This window comes from Centropristis striata, chromosome 1, assembly GCF_030273125.1.
Source record: "Centropristis striata isolate RG_2023a ecotype Rhode Island chromosome 1, C.striata_1.0, whole genome shotgun sequence".
NCBI lineage: Eukaryota > Metazoa > Chordata > Actinopteri > Perciformes > Serranidae > Centropristis > Centropristis striata.
In genome coordinates, this window is record NC_081517.1 from 32,315,088 (window position 1) to 32,339,455 (window position 24,368).

The 24,368-nt window shown below is 40.9% G+C and overlaps 1 protein-coding gene across 1 annotated transcript in view; it reads left to right on the forward strand.

The window, feature by feature from the left end:
- Positions 1 to 24,368, forward strand: part of ptprdb (protein tyrosine phosphatase receptor type Db) — a 176,254-nt gene that overhangs the window by 124,511 nt on the left and 27,375 nt on the right. The window contains exons 11-33 of the mRNA XM_059338579.1: positions 811 to 828; positions 2,477 to 2,587; positions 4,137 to 4,406; positions 5,487 to 5,596; positions 6,088 to 6,285; positions 6,602 to 6,727; positions 6,833 to 6,980; positions 7,103 to 7,248; positions 8,210 to 8,354; positions 9,283 to 9,585; positions 10,686 to 10,879; positions 12,540 to 12,566; positions 13,221 to 13,338; positions 13,662 to 14,249; positions 14,614 to 14,708; positions 15,960 to 16,216; positions 17,321 to 17,411; positions 18,336 to 18,560; positions 18,649 to 18,809; positions 20,364 to 20,375; positions 20,995 to 21,107; positions 22,647 to 22,688; positions 23,287 to 23,384. Of these exons, the coding sequence (XP_059194562.1) occupies positions 811 to 828; positions 2,477 to 2,587; positions 4,137 to 4,406; positions 5,487 to 5,596; positions 6,088 to 6,285; positions 6,602 to 6,727; positions 6,833 to 6,980; positions 7,103 to 7,248; positions 8,210 to 8,354; positions 9,283 to 9,585; positions 10,686 to 10,879; positions 12,540 to 12,566; positions 13,221 to 13,338; positions 13,662 to 14,249; positions 14,614 to 14,708; positions 15,960 to 16,216; positions 17,321 to 17,411; positions 18,336 to 18,560; positions 18,649 to 18,809; positions 20,364 to 20,375; positions 20,995 to 21,107; positions 22,647 to 22,688; positions 23,287 to 23,384 (3,596 nt within the window). The remainder of the gene's footprint in view (positions 1 to 810; positions 829 to 2,476; positions 2,588 to 4,136; positions 4,407 to 5,486; positions 5,597 to 6,087; positions 6,286 to 6,601; positions 6,728 to 6,832; positions 6,981 to 7,102; positions 7,249 to 8,209; positions 8,355 to 9,282; positions 9,586 to 10,685; positions 10,880 to 12,539; positions 12,567 to 13,220; positions 13,339 to 13,661; positions 14,250 to 14,613; positions 14,709 to 15,959; positions 16,217 to 17,320; positions 17,412 to 18,335; positions 18,561 to 18,648; positions 18,810 to 20,363; positions 20,376 to 20,994; positions 21,108 to 22,646; positions 22,689 to 23,286; positions 23,385 to 24,368) is intronic.

A 24,368-nucleotide genomic window follows, 5' to 3' on the forward strand; every position in this document is an offset into this window, starting at 1 on the left:
TGCAGCCCTGGACCTCTTAAGGTACACATGTCTCGTGGCTGTATTGCATTCTGGTCCATTAAGTCCCCTCATTCCTCTTTTACCCCCCGATGTAAGATGGTTGATGGTCAGTTAAAAGTCTACAAACACACCCTTGCTCTTTGATTCCAAGGGGCCCAGACATCAAGTTGACATTTACTGCTGATGTTTTAGATTGTTGAAAATGTCCCTGCTGTCAGACTCGGCTGTGGCTGGAAGGAACGCAGAACAATAAAAGAATCGATCCAAATGTGATGTAGGGACACTGCCAGGGTTTTTTTTAACAGAGTTTAAGCACTGGAGGGTGGATTTTTCCTTTAGGAACAGATATTAAATATATTCACAGAGCATATTACAAACCGGATTACATTACGTGGACTACAAGTGCAGGTTAAGTCTCAGGGCAGTTAAGTGTACTGAGTCCCAGTCCAGCTCTTAGAGACCCAGATGAGTGCACTACCCTACTCCCACAGCCACATCTGCCCCTGCTGCAAGTCAATGAAGTCAATCAATAACCCATCTCCTTATAGCTCTGTCACTCTGTCTATCTAGTCTCTGTCTTTCTCTTCTCAGGCTTATTCTGTCTTTATTTATTCTGTCTTTTTCTTTTATGCCTCTCTCTTCCTCTCACTCTCTTAAGGATCTATATTTTGAGTCTTCCTCTCTAATTTGATTCTTTCCAAGTTACCTCCCCCCCAAGTCCCTCCCTTCCTTATCCCCTTCCCCTCCTGTGGTACTAACATTTTCTTCTTCTTCTCCTTCTCTAATCTCGTGCATTCATTGCCCACTCAGGTGGCACGCCCATACGAGGTAAGACTGCTGGGAGGACCAACATGACACAGTGGCCTGATTCCTTTTCAACCCCCTGGTTCCTACTCGATCTGAAAAAGCAGCTCTGGGTGGATTAATCAATACATGTTGAGTCCAAGAGACTTCCATATTGGTAAAAGTCATCCAGCTGCTTCAGATCTGCAGTAGGTGCAAGAGGGGGGAAACTGGAATTGAGCAAACAATTCATTACACTATGACTTTTAATCACCTCCCCTCTTCTCGTCTTTCATCCTCTCTTCATCCGTTCATTTTTCAATCTCAGCATCGACGTTCACTCTATAACACAGGAATCCATCGCTTCCTTCCTCGCCATGTTGTGATCTCACTTTTGTATTCAGTATTCAGTTTAACATCATTTAGATTTTTTACATCTACTTCAGTCTAAAGCATGACGTGTTTACAATTTGTGTTTATTTCTTCGTTGCTTAGTTTGAGGTGACAAAGCATCACTTTTACCTCTATTAGTTTGCTTTTTTATTATTTTTTGTGAACTGATTTTCTTTCTCTTTTTTTTTTTCCTTTTTTTTGTGGGAGGGTCTTGAACTAAACTTGACCTGGCCTCTCCTTCTACCTTGTCTATATTTGCCCAATCAAACGTCCCAGTTTTGTTTTCCCTCCCAGCTGTTATTCGCTCAGCCTGAAAAGTCCAGATGGCAAAGACTCAGACACACTTGCAGACATAAGCGTGCTCACGCACACATAAACACACAAACGTGCACACACACATTTCCTCCATGATTTTTTACCATTACTTTCTCTTTTCTCTCTCATTGCTGATAAAAAGCCCCAAACAACCACTTTTTTGATAAAGTTTTTCTGGGCGCTTTTTTGCCTTACCACACCATCTTTAAAGAACCTCTGGTTGACTTTTTTGACAGTTTTTCTGTTTTCAGGGAGCGAGAAAGCGTCGGTCCCTTCCCAAGGCTTTGCGTATGTCGTTCCTTTTTTTAAAACAATCTGTGGCCTTGATGGAGGTCGGTTGATGTCTTTACCTCCTTATTGAGTGTGTTTTAAAGTGACATCACACTCCTGATCCCATTGGTGGATCCGTAAGGGTTGGGGATATCTTATTGCCATGGCAATATCTTTGTCACATTTTATCCTTGAAAACTGAAACATGACTTGCTCCCTAATATAACTGCATCTTAATTTTCAGCAAAGAGCTTTTTAAAAACACTGTCCTGGTGACTGGATCTCTCCACATTTTGGCTGCTTGGTTTATTTGTTTCTGCCTTGCATGGAGACGGCATTCTCAGTTTTTCTAGGCTTTGTATCAGTCCTATTTTTTATTTACTTTTTTTCCTTCCCATTTCTAAATCAGGAAGCTGACCCTTGTTTTTGGGCAGATTCTTGCTGACAGTGGTAGAAACTTGTTAATTTCTCCCAATAGATTTGGCTCCCCTTTTTTAGCCCTGTGTTCAGCTTGTTTTTGCTGGAAACTCTCTCAGACTCATTTACACTTTATGCAGTTCTTACCATTTCTATGTTGGTGTATTTATGGACCCAATTATCTGATGTCTTCCACTGTTGTGTAATTGCTCTTTCTTCCTCACTATCTTTCTATGTGACTCTATCTCTCTCCTCTATCTATCTTCTACTCTTTCTCTCCTTCCCTCCATCCATCCAGGTGCCCTCCAGATAGAGATGAGTGAGGAGTCAGACCAGGGGAAGTATGAGTGTGTTGCCACCAACAGCGATGGGACACGCTATTCCACACCGGCTAACCTCTATGTCAGAGGTAAGAGTGGGGTAAAGTGTAAGTAATGTTGGTCCAATTAGAGGGCTTAGATATGAGGTTGGTGATGGATGTTCAGACTGCGACATCTTTTCTTAGAAGATATACATGCATTCTTCTGCGCGCTCATCATAATAATGTGATATGATGCTATTAAACCTGCTGTGTTATATAATTCTTAGCTGTAGAGTCATAAAACAGGAAGGTTTTTAAAATGAGAGCTCCTTTACATCAGCTCAGGCCTCGGCTGAATGTTTCACTCAGGCTATTAATCTCTTTGCCCTCCCTTCTTAGCCTTTAGACCTCGGAGAAAAAGCAAATCATTGTCTGGTTAAGACTTGTGTTTCGCCCAAAATCTGACAGGCATCTCACCTCCTCCGGCACTGTCTCCTTCAACGCACACTCACACACACTATACACATTCCCATCGAAATGTTTGAATCTTGCAGACATTTTTATTCCCGTGGCCTTTTGCTCTGTTGTCTGCCCACCCCTGAAAATAAAAAAAATAAATAAAGGCTTTAAACTGCGTAGCATGCTTTTCTGACTCCAACATTGCTCCCAGGGATACGAAACAAACACACACACGATTGGATGCACACACAGAAACGCTCACGTCTCCGCTACACTAAGAGAAAACACATAAACACACGTGCGCGGACACACACAAACAGCACAGAGGCAGTCATGTGCGTCTAACAGTGCTTGCAGGGCCAGTAAAATCTTGCAGTGCTGCTCAGTGAGTGTTTGACAGGCGGTCTATGGAGACAGCCGGCTGTGGAGGCTGCCTTAAACAGGAAGGCTTTCACCGACACATCGGCCATCTATGAACTCTGTTTTCTCTCTTTTGCTCTCCTCATTTCTTCCTTTCTTCCTGTTTCTCTTCGGCTTTCCCTCTGTCTGTTACCTCTCTTGCCATGCTCCTTTGTCTAACTTGTTTTCTCTCTGTGTCTCCTGTCTCCTTCTCTGATATTTTCTGTTTTCCTCCTTTTTCTCCTCCTCCTCCTCCTCCCACCATGCTCTGTCCTCCCTCCCTCTGCAGAGCTGCGAGAAGGTTGGTACAATAACGACTGTGTGGCTCTTTGAGTCTCTCCTGAGTATTTTCTTTTCTTCCATTAAACTGCCATTTGTGTTTGTGTGTTTCGGCTGTTTTTTATGTGCCGTACTGAAGGTTTAAACCTTCCTGTACAGTTTACTCTTTTGAGATATACTGTACCCGGCGCTCCTCTTCTTTTTTTTTCCCCCTGTGAGTGCATGTGTGTTTGCTGTGAGGTTTTTTTTGTGAGTATCTTTTGTGTTTCAGTTCATAAAATATTTAATGGAGCACACCTAAAAACACCATGAATAAAACATTTTGATATCACATGCACCCTCGTGGTGATGTACCAGACTGTGTGAATGCTTGGAGTCTTCTTTGAATGCCATAAAACTTCATCTCAGAGCACATGGAAACAAAAAAATAATCATCCTACACTGAGCTCACTGTGCACTTCATGAATTTCTAATCACCTCTCTTCTCCTGCCTTCCTGCTTTCATCGCTGTCTGGTCCAGTGCGTCGTGTCCCCCCTCGCTTCTCCATCCCCCCAGCGGACAGCGAGATCATGCCAGGAGGGAACGTCAACATCACCTGCGTGGCGGTGGGCTCCCCCATGCCGTACGTGAAGTGGATGCTGGGAGCGGAAGACCTGACGCCCGAGGATGACATGCCCATCGGCCGCAACGTCCTGGAGCTGACTGACGTGCGGCAGTCAAACAATTACACCTGCGTCGCCATGTCGACGCTCGGCGTGATCGAGGCGGTGGCGCAGATTATTGTGAAAGGTGGGTTTGTTAGCATGTATGTGAGGAGCGTTATTTATGTGTGAGGAGAGGAGAGCATGTGAGCAGGAGAGGAAGTGATGGTTCGACCTTGCCTCCAGTGAGACTTTCTCATGCTTTTCATGAGAGCAGAGTATTTTTAAAAGGACAAAACAGTGTAGCTCTTCTTCGTGTTGTTCAATGAGAAGAAAAAAAATGATGGAAAAGAAATATAAAATAAAAATAGTGAGCAAATGTGTGTGTGTAAATATGTGCTTTAATGTAAAACTTCTTATGCTGCAGACTCCCTTGAAATAGAGATATTGAATCTCAACTGGAAACGTACTGTTGAATAAAGGTTAAATTAATTAAAATACAAATAAATATATTCATGTTAACATTAATAACTTATGTTGTAAGACAAGTATTGTACTGTATAAATATAGTATATCATTACTTTGTTATAAATGCATAAAGAAATGGTGGTAGTCTATACAGTAAACAGAATAAATCATAGTTACTCATTTCTTAATTTCTTTGTAATTGCATTAAAAAGAGAAAAGAATGAAAATACTCTCTATTATTTAAAATACATGTATTATCATATGTATTGAAATAATGATGAATAATGTCATACACAGAAGCACGGCTTGCTTTATTACAGCATTTCAGCCACATGAGCCCTAGCATATCTCAATATTTCATTTTTTTCTTGGAAGACAATGCAATCTTACATTTATTACTATTATTACTTATTAATTATTTTAAGAAAACTGACTGCAGTCTCCACTTTACTCCCCTCTCCCCTCTACTCTGCGTTTAATTTTGCCTGTACACAAATGGTGTAATTTTGATTTAATTTAACATTTTGTTGAGCTGACTGTATCTGATTAAGTTTATATTTTTTGTCTAAATTCTCGTAATTTTGTTGAGATCATGCTCATTGTATAATTCACAGATATTGATCTTGTCATTCAAATGTTTTGATGTTGTTTTTCTGGTTTTATGAGTCCAGAGTGATGGTATAAATCTGATTCTATCTAATGATTTCTTAATGATAAAGGGATAGTTTGTAAAATCTCTTTTTTTGTCTCTGTCTCTCAGCTCTGCCGAAGGCCCCTGGTACCCCTGTGGTGACGGAGAGAACCGCAACGAGCATCACACTCACCTGGGACTCTGGCAACCCTGAGCCGGTCTCCTACTATATCATACAGGTGTGTAACTAACACACACAGGAGCACTGCTGCATGTGCACACACGATCTCGGGACAGAGAACTTAAGGCGGCTTAAGCAGCACTAGAATTTTATATGAACATAAACTGTTATTAACAGCTTAAATCAGTAAGTAGGGCTGCAAAATAAAAGAGTTCCTTGTCTCTCCTGACAGTAATAAAGTCACCAAAGTGCTCAAATGAAATGTGGTGTCTGGAGTACTCTCTGCCCACAAGGAGTAATGAATGAAATGTTAAGAATGAAACACAAACTGCTGCACGGAAGCAGTGACTGAATACTCCTTTCACTGAAAGCAGGTCAGGATATGTGGTGTCTCATATATAATTGGTTTATAAGAGCGTGGTGTTTGTTTAATAGATGCATATACAGAATATATAGTCAAACAGAGCTATACATAGAGCTTCCTTTGTGCGAAAAGTTTTTGCTTTAAATCAGTATGTTTTTCCTTTTCTTCCTTCTTGTTTCCTCCAGCACCGTGCCAAAGGGTCAGAGGACCCCTATAAAGAGATTGATGGAATCGCCACAACGCGCTACAGCGTGGGCGGCCTCAGCCCGTACTCTCACTACGACTTTCGTGTGGCGGCTGTTAACACCATTGGCCAGGGCCCTTCCAGCGATGTGGTGGAGGCTCGCACAGCCGAGCAGGCCCCCTCCTCGCCTCCTCGACAGGTCAGGGTTTGACTGAACAAAGCAAAGATGCAATTTTACTCCTGTATAATAACCACTTTGCTGTTTCAATCTATTATTATTGTTTCTCTCTACAAAAACTTCACCTCAAGCTTGGTTGTTATACGGCACTGTATGATTAGCTGTGCATGATTAACAGTCTGTTACATAAATGATGCTTTCTGTGTGTAATTTTCACAGTTGCATTCGGTTCTTAATATAATAACGCAACTTTCTTCAAGAAAACTTTCTCCAGTAAAATTTCTGTACATTTTATCCCAGCACAGGTTTGCTGAAGTTTTTCTTGTCTGCCCTGCAGGTCAGAGGTCGTATGCTGAGCACCACAACAGCAATCATCCACTGGGATGAACCAGAGGAGCCTAACGGACAGGTGGTGGGCTACAGAGTCTACTACACCTCAGACAACACGCTGCCAGTTAACCAGGTGTGTATCTGTTTATTAATCGCAGGTGACTGATAACTTGCCTGCATGTGTCTAAAACATCTGTGAGTCAACTTGTATTCATGCATTGTGTTGTGTGTTGTGCAGTGGGAGAAGCAGATGGTGCGCAGCGCCAACTTCATCACCATCCAGGGTTTGACTCCTAACAAGACTTATTACATCAGAGTGCTGGCCTTCACCTCTGTAGGAGACGGACCCCTGTCCCAGGACCTGCAAATTATAGCCAAGACTGGAGGTAAGAGAGTGATGTCAGCTATCATGCTGTACTGAAGATGCATACACTCATCATCTGCAGGAATAAAAGACAGAAACTCTCTTAACTTGGTTTTTCTAATCCTGTTTTCCTCACCTCTGTAGTTCCATCCCAGCCTTCAGAATTTAAGGGTGAGGCCAAGTCTGAGACCAGTATCCTGTTGTCCTGGGTGGCCCCACCCCAGGGTGGCCCTGACAACCAGATCACAGGATATGAACTGGTTTATCGACGAGCTGACGACACAGAGGAGGTAAGACTGGAGGTGAAGGATTGGTCAATGCATTTTCACTCTAAACTCATTACGTACAGATGCTTGGTGGGTGGTTCTAATTATCAAACTATGAGGCTCCACGCACTTAAATCTTCTGGTATCACTTTTGCACATGCAGGTCACATAGTATGAAGCAGAAAAGTCAGCTAAGGGAGAAGATCAGGTTGGGTGGGTCAGTCCAACAAGCACATAGTTTTACCCAGGAGACCACGATTTGTGCCCCATGTGAAACCAAAAGTTAACATTTATTTATTTTAAGTGATTTACGTCAGTGCTTACATAATGTACTTATGTACGGAACATAAACTACATAACAAATTAATTTGTATTAAACCAAATTAGAATATTTCCCTTAACCTAACCTTAACCTTTTGTTGCCTAAACCTTAGGCTTAGGTTAAATTTCAACGTGGTGGGAGCTCTATATAAGTCTAACACGCCGAAAAATGAGACTTAAATGGGTAACCAGGGTTGTAACCCCAAATAGGGCGTTTCCATACTTGGAAACTGAAAATTTCCACCCAACCAAGTGGTATTGGGGGATATTGGAAGACTTCTTCTTGTGACTTTTTTCAAAATGTTTAATTCTCATGTTGCAAATCAAGGTCAATTTATTTATTATTCTAACTATTATATTATGTGGTTTTACGACCTCACAGAGAGGCATCGGAACCCCATTTGGATGTCCGCTGAAGTTACCAAATATGGTTCTTTGCCTGGCAAAGGGTTTAAAAATGATGCCAAGGGGTCACTGTTTATTCATGGATTGATAATAGCAAATGAAGAACAGATGTATAAATAGACGGATGGGCAAACAGAAGATCAACTAAAACAGTTCCTTACACGTTGCTCTTTTGAAATCGTGTTGAAATTGTTAATATGAAGTTTTTTTTCTCACCACCTACGTCCTCCACTGTCCCACTGTCTTCATGTCCTTTCAGAAGAAAGTGAGCTTTGAGCCTACCAACTCCTACCTGCTGACGAAGCTGAAGCCTTTCTCCACCTACACCTTCCAACTGGCTGCCAGGAGCAAGCATGGGATTGGGGCATATACCAATGAAGTGTCCATCGACACACCACAGACGCGTAGGTCCAACCACAAATACTACTGCAGAGTGTGTGTGTGTGTGCATGCATGCATGTGTGGATGAGAGAGAGAGAGAGAGAGAGAGAGAGAGAGAGAGAGAGAGAGAGAGAGAGAGAGAGAGAGAGAGAGAGATTTCTATTTAGACAATGCAAAAATGAGAACTGATGCAGAAACTGAACCAGAAATATATTAAAAATGCTTTGATTTGACCATCATAGATCTGTATATTAGAAACAATTAGACAATAAGACATTTGGCAGTTACTTTTTTGCATTGTCACAAAGGGACGTCATGAATCCAGACCTTAACTGACCTCAGATTTGATATTTCAACAAATATTTTACTAAATAAATAATTAGTCATAATAATCAGAATTAAATCCCACATAGCCAATATAGTAGCGATTGAGAGTAAAGTTACAATAGTTTATTTGTTGGCTACCAATCTGAGGTCTGTAACAAGGTAAGAAGGTAGATAGAGATAAGAGCTCCATCATGGATCACAGAGGCTTGGGTAGACTGTAAGGACAAGTAAGTTATGGGCAGGTATGTTTGTGTGTTAAAGCTCTAGTCAGTGTTTTCGTGTTGCATCTCTTTTAAGTCATCCACTCGTTCTCATTAATCAGGCACTTCTACCAAACAGAAGTTGACGCCCATCATTCAGTATCTCTGTTCAGCCATCTTGCTTTCTAGTCACAGAGGTCATTTTTCGTAAGAGCTTTCTGTTCTCCAGTGTTTTGTTTTCATTTTATGTTTTTTTTTGTCTTTTGTTCTCTGTCTCTCGTCTGCTCAATTTCATCCCCCATTCCTTCACGGCAAACCTCACTCCTTCACCTCTCCACCCACCAATTACAACTCGCACACACAACCAAATAACATTTACCCAAAACAACCCCTACTGTGCTTCCTCAAAAAACTGGCCAATCAGTTCCTTCAGCACCTCCCCAGGACATCACATGCACCAGTCCCAGTTCTACCAGCGTCCTGGTAAGTTGGGCTCCACCTCCTCTGGAGTTTCAGAACGGCATCATAACGGGATACTCCATCCAGTACTCCACTACCGAGGGCAACAAAATGTCTAAAAGAATTGACGGAATTCCTCCGGAAAGTTCACCGTATCTCGTGGAAAACCTGGAGAAATGGACTGAGTATGGCATAACAGTACGGGCGCAGACGGAAGCTGGGGATGGACCGGAGAGTTTACAGCTGCTTATCCGCACCGAGGAAGATGGTATGTTCCTAAAACAAACCCCCCTGCCTGTCTTAGGATGGTCCGCCCCACTAACAATGGCACTAACATAGCGCTAATGAGCTCAAAGCACCCTAAACTAACAGCAAGTTTCTTCCTCTGGTCTGTAAAGGCATTTTGTCTATCCTTGAGCTGCAATATAAATGGGTGATGCATTAAAGAACCACTGTCAGACCCTCCAAACCTCTCCTTTATTCCTTCATAACCGCCAGAAACCGCCAACATCCGGAAATCTCCTCCTGCTGCTCCCTCACCACTGCTTCTCTCTTGTCAACAGCAACCCTTTTTTCTCCAGAAGCTGTTTTTATCCTGTTTTTTTTTTTTTACCAGCATCTTGTTTCCCTTTTCTTAAAAAATCCCCTATTTTTTGGGGAAAATGCGATGGTTGGGATTTCCCACTTTATTCTCCACTAACAATCCCAAAACAAACCCTCTGGCTGTGGCTGTACCTTGGCCTTTCCGCACCTTGGCTTTTCTCACTGCCCCTCCAACTTCTTTCCAATTATTTGATCTCAAAGCTAACTCAATGCTCTAAACTCAATTTATTGTGTCTTGAGTAATTTGTATTTTTCCAGCAATATTTTTAATATTTATGCTTAACATCTAAAACTCCCAATTCCTTCGTTTTTGGAGGCATTCCATTTTTTTCAGTATATATATAAATATTTTTTCTTTTTGGTAGAAGTGTAGTTCTTGGCAGTAGTGAGGTTTTTCTTGATAACAGTATTTTCTCTTTGACTGCCTGCCACTGTTTATCTGCCCATGGCAACCAATCCTTTTCTATCTGCCATTCTTATCTTTCTCTACATTTGCTTCTTATCCTCCACTGCTTTTTTCCTCCATGTTTTTCCTCAAGCACTCTCATTTTTTACTATTTTGACTTTTTTCCCTGACATCACAGCAGTTTTAGACTTTTTGGAGGGTTGTATTTTTAAATTTTTTCAGCTTTTGGGTATTTTTTTTTTTTTATCTGCCCGTGAAACCAATATATTTTTGATTAGAAAAAGTGAAGGCCTTTACTTGAGAGGTTTGAGTGTCCATCATCTGTGACCCTTGAACTCTATCCCAAAATGCATTTTTAGTTCCAAGTGGTCCTCCGCGAGGGGTGGAGGCAGAGACTGTGAACGCCTCAGCCGTTAGGGTGAAATGGCGAGCACCGGTACCCGAACGGCAGCACGGTCAGGTCCGAGGCTACCAAGTCCACTATGTGAGGATGAACTACGGAGAACCTCAGGGTCAGCCCTTCATCAAGGACATCCTCATAGAGGACTCTCAGGTAACACTAACACACACTGTCATGAAACTCTTTTATGATTGCCTATTAAAACCCATATTTTATTTGAGCACCATTTTATTATTACAGTAATAATTATTCTAATCATACTAAGTTCACAGTTAATTTAAAGCTATAAAGAAATGATGAGCTCTCTCAACACATGGATTTACCTCGATAAATTTTATACATGAGAGAGGCAGCATATGGCCATCAACGTATTACTGTAGATGAAACAAGTATCCTTCAAGGTCTTCTTTTCTTATTCTTTGTCTGCACAAAACATAATGCAACAATCTGTCACAGCTTCCATAACTACTCCCTCTATGAAATACACGGTTGCTCATAAAGTTGAAATCAAATATGTTTTTTTCCTCTTTCCTCTTTCTTGGCCAGGTCTCTCTTGTAAAAGAGATTTTTTAAATCTCAATGAGACTTTTTTACCTGGTTAAATAAAGGATATATAAATGATTGTGACAATGTGATTTATTATTGACAGATAAAATGTATATCTTCTCAAAACATTATTTATAAATGTCTTCCACAAACCACAATTAACAGAGGTTTGTGTCCAAAAAACAAAATTATTCCAACTTTATGGGTAACCGTGTAATTAGGAATGATGACTGAATCGAAATAAATTAATAGATTAACGAGAAACTGTCCTCAAAGGAAGCATTTTGACATTTCAGGAATATGCCTATTCACCTTCTTGCTGAGAGTGATCAATACCATTTTCATCTGAACCCCTGATAGTTTCAAGGCGTTTTTTCGCTCCTATCACTGCTTGTTTTTTCAGTGCAATAAACACCATATATATATATATAGTCCTGCTTCTCTATGGAAATGGCTAAATCATGGCTAAAAGAAGGGGACACAAAGATGTATTTAGTTGCAATGCCATAAATGATGTAAAAGAAAATAATGTGAGCTAAATTTGTTTGTTAATTTATTTGGAGTGTGTAAGGAAAAAGGAATCTAGTGCAAACACTATGTATTTGGTGAACTCTGAAATGAGTCTTGTAGAGTTAATGTAAAGTGATTTTGATGGAATATCAATATTTAATGCTCAGATGTTTTACAGACAGAAGCATTTGTCACGCATGATTCATTCCAGGACTGAAATTTAAAAAACTGAAGTAAAAAAAGAAAAAGAAAACAACCCTTTTCAAACCTGCCGGGGGGTTGTGGGGTTCAGACGGTTAAATACGAAACTTCATCAAGGAGACGGTTAGCTTTACTTAGAATAAAACAATTTTTTTAGAAAAACCTGAAACCTGATTCTGTCCAAAGGTAACAAAATCTGCCTGCCAGCACTTGTTAAGCTCACTCATTAACACATTATATCTCGTTTGTGTGATCAAACAGCTTTTAAGGCCGTTTTGCTTCATATTTAATGCACACACGAGAGCGATATCTATTTCATCATTTCACTCTCGGCTAGAAAGCAAATAAGTGTATTTTCATTTTGATCTTTATTGGATTTCTGTCTAGGATATGTTATTGACCTAAATCTATTTATAAGTGCTAATTACTTCTGATAATTTCAAACTAATACTTCTACAGCACTTAACGATGTTGTATTTAGCTTGAATGTGAATTCTCTAAGTTCATATATTAAGAATTGTTTCCTTCTCTCCTTTTTCTCTTTTCTGCTGTTCAGTGGGAAAACGATGACTCAACTGAATATGTGAGTAAACCCTTCTTTAATCCTATTATTTAATAGTGATAACAACAGAGCACAGAGAGTAGATGAGTCATACTTATGAGCTTGTAGCTTTAGAATCTCCTATGACCAGAGTGAGGGCTTAAACCCCAACAGGAATTCCCTTTTTCATTTCTGCAAAGTGTGTTCTCCAGGTTTTTTAATAAGAGACTCTGGAAAAACACATAGATAACTGATCATATGAGTCACTTGTGGGGAAAAGTAGCCTTATTATTTATGCCTTCCACAGGCCCAGAATTGAAGAAAATGTTGTTTTTATTGTTTAGATGGAGAAGACTCTAAATGAGTTTTGAGTGTCTGTGTAGTTAAATGACGTTTTTTGTTGCTAGTAAACCAAATTTGGAGCTCTGTTGGGATAATTTGGTATCGTTGCTTTGTTGACTTAATCACAAACCGTATCCAGTTTGCTGTCTTCCAATAATCAGCTGCTCAGTCACTTCAAAACGTGGCCTGAGAAAAGAAAAGAGGTGAATAACTGTTTGCACAGCTACAGACACAAAGCACAGGATTGTACCTTTTTGACCAGTTTGACCCAGACTTTTTTATTAAATAAGAACCCTGAGGGCACACAGAAATAGTTGCCTTTTGAAGCTGACAATGCTTTTTGTTGCTGTGCAGGAGGTGGTTCTCGGAGACCTGAAGGCAGATACTTCCTACTCTGTATCCGTGGGGGCTTACACTGCCAAGGGCGATGGTGCTCGCAGCAAGCCCGTTACCGTCTGTAGCGCCTTACCACGTAAGTATTTACGCATCTACTCTTACGCAAGCATAGAGAAAGACAGAAAGCTAGAAAAACACACACAGACACACATAACTAGTAATGATCTTTGAGACTAAAGCATCACTAATGATCATTAGAGGCCATTAAATCATTGAATTGGTTAATGTCTCACTCTGTCACACCTTGATATGCTACAAAGAAGCAAGTCATTTGGTGCCATATTAATCATATTTTGCAGTTTTGCTTGAGGTTATGAATAATATGCTTTGCAATTATCCTCTAATTATCTTTTCATCATTTTGTTCCCTCTCCTGCTCCCCCTGTTCCCCTCCTCATAGTGCCTGAGAAGCCAAAGCTGACGGTGACTGCCACTGATTCAGGTACTGCTCTGCTTCAGTGGTACCCACCTCCCAACCCGCCCACCCCGCTCCTGGGGTACCGCCTCACCTTCGGCCGCATCGACGTCCTTCCCTTCACGGTGGTGGAGTTCCCCACAAAGGAGAACCGCTACACCGCCCAGGACATCCACAAGGGAGCCAACTACGTGTTCAGACTCTCTTCCCGTAACAAAATGGGCTACGGAGAGGAGGCTGTAAAGGAGGTGGCGACTCTAGAGGACGCTCCAAGTGGATTCCCAGAAAATATTATGTTAGAGGAGGCCTCTGCAGACTCCCTCCGGCTGGCTTGGAAATCAGTCCCGCTAATTGAGCAAAATGGGAAAATCATGAAGTACTCAGTCCTGTACAAGGATATAAACAGTCGAGGGAACGCCTCAGAAGTTGTGGTGCCCGCTCCAGGGTCCAGTGTTGTCTTGGAGGGTCTGAATGCCGATACTGTGTATGATGTCAGGTTGTGCGCGTTCACAGCTGTCGGCCCCGGGCCGTTCAGCCCCAGTGTCCAGTTTAGGACGCAGCGGCTGGACCAAGGTAGGATTCACTTTCTGACAACCCATCTTCATTGCTCAGGATGCAACACACGCTTCCTAACAGCACATTGGTGCATACATTGTGCACACTAAGTCCCACATGCACACACACACATCTGGTGACAACATCCTAAGTGTCCTTTTTCGTTGTCTTGTCACTGTAGTCTTAGAACCAACGTCCTTTTCCCAAAGCAAGGTAAGAGTCTTGGCCGAGTTTCCCTGTCCAGTCACACTCACTGTGTGTTGATCAGAGCAGGTAGCTAGCTTGAGACTGGTACTAGTGAATGATACACAGGTAAGGAAAGTGAGATTAAATGAAGCTGGATTCATATTCATGGTCAATTGTTTTATTTTTTCTACTTTAGTTTTTGCCACCAACTTCAGAGTAAAGGCTGCCATGAAGAACTCTGTTCTGCTGTCCTGGGAGATCCGAGACAAAAACCCTGCCCAGCCGTTCACTGTGAGTTGATTTGCATTTTATAATTTAAATGTAGTTGAATAAAAACAAAGTTCAATCAGGCTAGGTCTCAAATGGTGCAAAAATAAATATTGCAAGTGTGGGGAGGGGTGAGAATGACATTACCTGTTCCACAATGACTCACACCGCCAATTCAACCTAATTTATTTAGCCTTATTTATTCTTTTGTTGCCAAATTTTTCTCTGCTCGGTATACTAAGCAGAAATTGTTGTTGTCTTGCCCGGCTCAACAAATATGAAAGCAAACCCCAGATCCAGTCTCATTTTGGAACAAGCTTTGTTCCCTTTATTTGTATTGTTTTGGCACTAATTTTGTAGCTTTGAGGAAGTCTTTTAATGTAAAATAGATTGAGGTGTTTAGTTTACAAGCGATGGAAACTTTGCACTCAAAGTATAATAAATACACCAATAGAAAAGCTGCAATAACAAATTAAAGCTTGTGAAATAAACACCTAGAAATAAAGGCATTGGGAACTATTTGAAAATGACGCCAATTACGCCTGTATACGGTGTCTAAAATCAACTTCCAGGTCTGTTACATGATGCATTTGGGCCCAAAGACTTTTCCCCATACCCTTACATTGTGAAAGAGACGTGTGGAAATCAGTGGATACATTTTTTGAGTGTAACAACCCCCAGGAAATGACTCGTTTTATTTTTAGAATTTAATTTGATAACCGGGCTACACGGTGGTGTAGTGCTAGAGGGTCACCGGTTCACCTCCCGCCTGCGGCTCTTCTGTGTGGAGTTTGCATGTTCTCCCCGTGTCAGCATGGGTTCTCACCGGGTTCTCCGGCTTCCTCCCACAGTCCAAAAACATGCACTTAGGTTTAATTGGTGACTCTAAATTGTCCGTAGGTGTGAATGAGAGTGTGATTGTCTGTCTATATGTCAGCCCTGCGATAGTCTGGCGACCTGTCCAGGGTGTACCCCGCCTCTCGCCCAATGTCAGCTGGGATAGGCTCCAGTGACCCGCGACCCGAATGCGGATAATCGGTTAATGGTAATGAATGAATGAATCTGATAACCTTTGGAAAGTCTAGAGGCAGAAGAGCCATTGAAGATCTTAAACCTTTAAGTCAAACTTTTTTGAAGTTCATGTGCCACTGAGCACTTTCATAGGAATGAATGGGGCCCTGGCACCAAAGCTGTATCCATTTCTGTCCATACATCCAAGCTTTTACCTGATGTTCTATTTGAATTAATCTCTCAAACTATGTGACCTCCCTCTAGATCCTGTACGGAAAGGGCCAGTCTGTTGAAGTGGACGGGAAGCAGACTCAGAAGCTGATCACTGGCTTGGAGCCAGACACCCAGTACTCCTTTCTGCTCACCAATCGGGCCAACAGCGCCGGGGGTCTACAGCACCGCGTCACCGCCACCACCGCCCCAGACATTCTGAAAACCAAACCCACAGTGGTGGGAAAGACCAACGCAGATGGCATGGTGACAGTGCAGCTGCCGACTGTGCAGACCACAGCCAAAGTCAGGTAGTGATGATGGATGAGAAGAGGTGACAGAGATGGAAGAGAGTGAAAGGAAAGAATTTAGTTTAGTGTAATGACTAGATGTGAGTATTTTCAATAGTAACCTGGACAGGATTTACTCTCATTTCACTTCTTCCTCCTGCTGCTGCTTTTCATTTATTGGTCGATCAGGAGGGATTTCTCCGAGTTGGCAACAAAGCAAGTCTGAGAACTCCCACAACAGGCCAAATGAAAGCACAAAGCTGATAATCTCATCTGCCTTTTTTTTTTAACCAAGAACAAATATAGATACCAAGTGAAAGCAGTCCTTCTGCCTTGAAGCACAACCTGAATCACTCCACTGCTGCTCGCATGTTCTCACAGCCAGTTTGTCCCGTCACATCAAAAGTGCTTTGGAGGTTCTTTGAGTCCCAAACAGCGATTTACTATTTCAGAGTCGTTCTCATTATAGGTGCTTTGAAGATAGTAACACAAACTGTTCTAAACTGGATACTGAAATTACTTGGTGGCAATAATAAAACCCAATTTAAGTTTTTATAAAAATGTGATTAGTTTTTGGGAGATTTCTACACTGATAAAATTATCTCTCCTCTCTAAATGCAAAACTACCAGACATTATTTTAGCTTCTGAGCTCCAACAAATTCCCCCTTTCCCACATCTGACATAAATAAGCTACTTTCTACTGTATCACTCGGCACTCAATAGTACCGTATGCTTAAGTGGAAGCACGGAGCACTGGAGTGAGTCATCTATTGAGGACACATGGATGATTTCGGTGTCTGTGCCCTCATTGCTTGGCGGGTGCTTATGGTCTGACTGCTTCTGAAAAATTCCCCTACTCCAGTGTGGTATTATTGTTTTTGTCTCACACGTGTCTTCAGACATGGCCCTCTGTTCCAAAAACAACCACGCTGTTCAGATTTAGAGTGTGGTGTCACAGCTGCTGCTCCCGCTGCTGCCCCAATATACTGTATTAATCATGCAATACTCCTCACCAGATGTGCTTTGATTTTACAACAGACGAGATATGAATTTTCTTCTTTTAAAGAGGTTTTTATTCTTTCATTTTTAATCATATAATTCAATTGTTATTTCAACTTTTTCAGGGGTTACTATGTGGTGGTGGTGCCACTGCAGAAGCAGAGGGGGAAGTTCTCGAATCCCTGGGAGGAGCCCGACCAGATGAACCTGGATGAGGTGACACAGGAGCTTATTCTACTAAATAGCTTTTAAAAATACGGTCATAATAAAGATCTTGTGGAATTATGATGATGAACAGGGCTATTTTTTACACTTTTTATGACATAGGTACTTTTTCATGTTGGATATTTTTGGCCATGTATGGACCAAGCGCTACCATTAATCCAATTAATTCCTAAACGACTGAATTTTGAACTCACATAAATAGGCAATATTACTGAGTCTACAGGCACGTTGGGGTTTTTTTCTGCCTCTGTTGGTTGTATAAGACTATTTATGTCTTGGTAGGTGAAGGTAGACAACCTGGCCGTCCATTGCCTGTTCAATCCAAACAATACTTTCACATTACATTTCCCATCTAATTCCACTTCCTGCCTTTTTCTAAAGACTCCATCGCCTCATTACGCTGTTCTGAAAGCACATTCATGTGTGCAAGATTAGTTTCAATAGAGTTTTTATGGTGCCCACTGTCTCAGTGGATAAATGCTGCAGCAATTCAGTTGATGATGAAGACATTTGTGCTTAGGTGATAAAGCTCTATACAGCCCATTGTCCCTTCACTGATGAGGGTTTTTGTTTGAGGTAAAATTACCAACACTGTCCTTCTTTTTCAGGGCAGTTTTTGGTTATAAAAATGAAGGATTACAATCTCAAAAAACTGAGCAAATGATTGTTTTTCAGGGAAAAAATGTTTATTTTAGAACTATGACTACATTGCGTTCACTGTGTCCAAGAATTTGGCACCAGCTGATTGTCTTTGATGTTCGACTTTGTTGAAACTTTACATATAGTCATTTAAATTTCTGCCCAGTAGTTGTGCATTATTCCCCATTTTTTTTTATCATGTCTCATCTCTTTTTTCTTGTAACCTTTGTTTCAATGATATTTACCCTACTCCCTCTTCTCTGTCTTCCCTTTCAGCTCCTGAAAGAGATCAACAGGACCAGTGTCAGTCGCGCCCTCCGCATCCGCAGACAGGCCGGCCAATCAGATCCCAAGCCCTATGTCTCTGCTCACTTTAAGACCCTCCCCGTGGAGTTCACTCTAGGTGACGGGCGAAACTATGGTGACTTCCGCAACCGTCCACTGCTGAACGGACACGAGTATGTTATGTTTGTGCTCGCACTGCTCGACCTCTCTGAGAATGTGAGTGAAAACACAAACACACCCCTACAGTTAGTTAACCATCTAAATGCAGTTCTGTCTAAATGCATAAAACCATGTCCTCCTCCAGACTATGTTCGCCACAAGCCCTTATTCTGACCCCGTGACCTCATCGGATGTGGATCCTCAGCCAATCGTAGACGAGGAAGAGGGTCTGTTGTGGGTGGTGGGGCCCGTGCTGGCGGTCATCTTCATTGTCTGCATTGTCATTGCCATTCTCCTCTTCAAGAGGTAAGGACAGCGTGATGCAGCCAGGCAGATAAAAAGAGGTTTAATAAACTATTACACAGGTGAGAAAAAGAGCAAAGTCAGGAAGAGACGGGATGAAAGATCAAGAGCGTTGAAGAATTTGAGAAAAATAAAAATAATTAGAAAGGCAGCTTACTTCTATACAGAAGGACAACAGATACTCTACAGGAATTTAGTTATTTTCATTTCAAATTTTGCTTGCTTCTCTGTGTATTCACCTCAAAATATTGCGGTCATTAACTAGAAATCATGTAAGATATCTCTCAGACAGGTACGCACAATTCATAATCCTTAATTATAACTATAATCCCACAATCAAGCAAAAAAAGAGAAACAGTCTTGAGCCCTTTTTTTTTCAAGTTGGCAACATTGTAAGTATGCTGAATAAGCTGTTTTCAATGCACCAATGGATGTACAGACAACTTTAACTGTATTACTGAAGTAAACATGCTGAGTTGCAGTGAAATTCCAGAGTTGTCAGAAACTCAAATTCATTTCTGTTTCATGAAGGAATAAAATGATTAGATATAATGATATTACTTTCTTGAAAAGAGAAAATCAAACTTAATCTAACAATATGCGTAGCATGTCTGTGTGATTAGATTTGGCTGAGTTATGACTCAAAGAAGGCTCTTGACTTTTTGATGCACATCTTGGCAATCTGGTGCTAAGGATAAGTACTTTAATTGTCTCTCACCTCACACAGTATCTTTACCTCACATTACGCCTTCAGTTGAAAACATCTTTTTTCAGGGTAAAATAATCTGGAACTAGATTTCAGACTTAGCCTCGACCTAACTAAATGCAAAACTCCAGAACCAAGCAGCAAAGCCCAGCTGGTTCATTATGTATTTCCATTATTTATGTAACCTACAGGACTGACATTAAGTTATATTTGTTGCTCTTCTGTACTGCTGCAAGCAACAACATTAACTTCCCAACATCTGTTTGTTTACTAATCACATCTAAGTATACCTCACAAGTTCAAAAAGAAATGCAACTGTGTGTTTTCTGTAAACTGTGGAATTAGCATTTGCTAAAATAACAGATAGGGGAAGATAACATTATCTCGCATTAGCATTATTCATGATAATCATCTGTTCTGCTGGCTGGAGCTTTGTTAATGCACATGAATAATTGCTGTGACTGATGTGGCATTGCGAAATTATTAACCTTGATGGTAATCATCTAGAGTTCAAAAGCCCTGGAGTGTTAAATGTGGTGATCCACAGCCATTAATGTCTCACTTGTGGCTGAGTTGCACTTGGCAATGTATGTTATTATTTAGTAGATGTCACAGTAAGACAATGTACAGGGAGATGATGTGTATGCAATTCTTTAATTTAGCTTTATATCCACTGTTTATCTCTATATCTATAGGAGGCTATTTAACTTATCCAACATTGTAATAAGAAGTTTTATCGTTTTAATGAGAGGGATAGAGCGATGAGTTCAGCATTGCCTTTTTTCATTGGACACTAATGTTATTCATCCTTGTCTGTCCTTTTATCTGCTCTTCTCCCTGTTTGGATCCAGCAAACCTGACAGGTAAACAAACACTACTTATTACCATTCCCTCTGTCCTGCAGGGGTATTTTCCTTGAAAAGCCAAAGAACGCTTCACATAATAGATCCCAGCAGAGTCCAAATTACCTTGATGTTTCTTTGATGATTTTAAAGTAACCTACAGTGCACTGAATAAAGATATAAGGCATAAAAGCAAATTGTAAGTACTCAGAGTAGGGAGCAATGACAACTGCACTGCATGAGTTTGTTCATATCAATGATTTTAATGAAACGATCATTTAAAAGCAAAGAAAGATGTCACTTTAACTCTGGGAGTCAGAGAAAGTCATTAACATATAAAAAGCTGCAATACTAAACCAGCAGTCAACCAAAGCTCTGCTACAATTTGAAACAGAAATTTTCTGAAAATTACAGCTATCCCTGTAAATGTCCAAGGAGCAATTTCATGCAGCTTTTCCCAGAAATGTAACATTTCTCTGGACCATTTACTTAAACGCAAATCCCCCCAAAATTGAGGTTATACGAATGATTACAAATCCCACATTTTCAAAGATTTAGCCTTTTTTTTCATGCAGTAAAAGGTTTCAGTTCACCAGGATGAGGTGCATGTAAATTGCTGTGTGTTGATCTGTTATTCCAGGAAAAGGGCCGAGGCTGAAGGCAGGAAGGGCAGTTTCCCCTGCAGCAAAGCCATGTCTTCGCACCATCCCACTGATCCTGTGGAGCTACGCAGAATCAACTTCCAGACTCCAGGTTAACTACACACCTTTGTACACATACAGGCACTAGGCTTGGGCGGTATCTAGTTTTTCATATTGTGATATGAACAGACATTTCATGGGGGCATACAGTATATGACTTTTGGAAATAAATTAATAGATTAATATAGCCTACAAATAATAAAGCTGGTAAAAAAAATAAAATAATAAAAAAGTGAGCTCCTGGTGACAGACGTCATTGTAACAGGTATGGCATTGTCCAGCCTACAGTGTTGTGTGTCTAATAAGCAGTTAGCATACTTGCAAACATTGCAGTTTAAATACTTGGAAATATAGGAAAACGTTCAACCAGGTGTGTGTCACTGCAGCGCAGCTATTAGGCTACATGTTAATGAACGTTGCCCAGAGCCAACTATCTTTCAAAAGAGGACTTAAGCTAGCTAACTGACAAGCCTGCTGCTTAAATTTGTAAAATTGACACACTCTCTTGTCACAGCAAGTTGTTATTGCAAGTTTAGTGACAACTTTGTTGAGCTCATTTTCTGTAACTAGTGCAGCATGAAAGCAAGCTAGCTAACAGCCTTCCGCTAGTTAGCTAGCTTTCAGGCTACACTGGTGATGTAAGTGAGCCCTACAGTGGGCTGGTGGCAAGTGAGAGTCTTGTACTTGTAGTATATTTTATTCTACAAATGGTATAATTTATGTTACTTGTAATATAAGAGTTCTGCTTCTGCCTTTTGTCTCCATGTAACAACTGGTTCAAACCATAATTTTGAACTTTAATATCTGGGAGTTGTCAGACAGTAGAGGCGTTGGAATTTTTGAATACAAACAAGTATAGGTTGTATCCTTTTAAGGTTAAAAAGTAGACTTAGCAGCATGCTCGTGCCCGGGAAAACATGCACATGCGTTGCGTATTGGCTAGAACATTCGAATTAAATTATCTTACACACAGACAGAAAAGTCAGAGAGAACACCTTACACACCTTATTTCAGCAGCCTTGAAATTGACAAAGTTCTCCTCCACTGTACCTAGGCAGTGTATTCTGATGTTTGATAATAAAGAAAACTAAAAGGAACTTCGACTTGGTCTTTGATCCACTTTTCCCACTCAGAGAGGTAGTAAATTTACACTACATACTCCTTTCACTTCCAGTTGCTAGAAGTTTGTTTGGCTGGGTGGAGAGTGGATGGACAATCTAGCTAGCCAGACCTGAAAACAGGAATTTCATTAACACAGCTGTAAAAGCAGCCGCTGGGTCGAGGCATTCCTTAGAGGGAAGTTAGCATGGTTTTATGTTAAATTGGCTGGAAGAATGATAGAAACTTTCTGTTCCACCAATAGAGACTGACCTCTGGTGGCATGCACTGTGTACGTTATCTCGTGATCAAGAAGAAGTGTCTGTATTTTTCATGATTTTTTTTTTCCTTCAGGTTTTCTAAAGACCCTGGTATAACGTAATGTCTGATACCACCCAAGCCTAACAGGCACAAACACAATGTGTAGTTTGATGTGTGATTCTTGAAAACGTTGCAATTATAAGATTAACTTTGGTGTTGTTTCCCTTTTCAGCCTACCGTGTATCAGTGTACCGCGGTTATCGCCGTTTGTCAAGTTAGTTGTTCTTAGTCCGCCACAGATCTTCTCTTCTTTCTTCTGTCACTGTTTTCTTTCTTACCACATTCATTATCTTTGTTTCTTTTCTTCAATTCTGTCTTTTTTCTTTCTTTCTTTTTTCTGTCTTTCCTTCTTTTTCTATTTCCTTTCTTTCTTTTTCTTTCTTTCCCATTTTCATGCTAACTAACCTTCCATCCCATATAGGATGAAGCTGCTTGAATTGACAACATTTCATCAAAATGCCTCCGGAATACTTTCCTATTTTTTTTAAACAATTTTTCTTTTTTTCATGCTAAATTTTAAACCGCCTGTGTCATAGTCTTTTTTTGTCTTCACCAGCAGTGTGCATATACTCTGAGGACATGTTATTGTGCCTCAGTAACTTTCAGAACATGCACATTGTTCTTTCTGTCTGCCTGGAGAGAAAATGGTCACTTAACAAAAAAAAACACCTCCATTTGCTTCCTCCGCTGACTGTGGACAGAACACTAAACAACACCACCTCTGAGAATCCTCACTTTTAACATTTTCCTCCAAAAAACTTTGGTTGTTCATGTATCTAAATGGCCTCTTTTTCTATTTCTGTGCTCGGCAGGCATGGCAAGTCACCCGCCCGTCCCCATCTCTGAGCTGGCAGATCACACTGAGCGCCTCAAGGCAAATGACAATCTCAAGTTCTCTCAAGAGTACGAGGTAAGAATGCTGATTATCTGTCCCTGAAAATCTTTAACTTGGGAAATTCATCTGGTCTTGATGCAGTCACACACATATAGTTATCGTCGACTCAACATGTTTTTTAAGCTCAGTTTCAATTTCAGCAGCGAGCGCTGTAGATTGAGCCTCACGTAGTCCGCACAGTTTTGATTTGTCTTCATAGAACGATACAAGATAAAGCACATTTTCCTCCCTCCACTGTCTTGTCGTTATCTATACAAATACAAGAGGGAAATTGAAATTGCAAGCTCAAAGAGAGTTTGCTTACAGCCAGATGGTTATCAAGCCCTTATTTCTACGCTCTGGTGGAGAAAGAGGAGCAACATAGATGGAAATAAAGAGTCCACGTCAGAGAGCAGACTCACCAAGAGATACAGGAAGCAAGTGTTCTCTACAAAAAAGCCCCTTCTTGATTAGTTTCCTTCAACTTGCAGCACAGTTAATTTGGAGCAAAAAAGCCATGTACTTGTAGATAACGATGTGCCCGAACTTGGTGTGCTGAACTGTGGCACTAAATAAGAAAAAAACACATCAGTAGAGATATTTCCCAACATGCTGTGCTAGCATTACAATGAGCTCCACAGAGAGCTATTAAAGGGGTAAAAATGTTTTCTTTTCCTCGCAAAAAAAAAAAATCATTTTAGACCGGTGGCCTCTGGGTGAAGAAGTAGACATAAGGCTGTAATTGGCTACCACAAGAGAGATAAATTGCGTGTGACAGAGATACGTATATAGAGGAGGACAAGGATACATTATGCAAAGAGTAGAAAAACAGAGCAAGGATGTTTTAGGGAGAAAAGCGTTGGAAGAGAGGGTAAAGGAGGGTGGAAGAGACAGTGAGGGAGAAGCTGTATGTAATTGTGGTGTGAGTTGGAACCACTCTGTTGAGCCCCACATTCTCTCTGCATGACTGTGTGCTTTGTTCGGTATTGAACCCTTAACGAGGAAACGAGAGAGATGGAT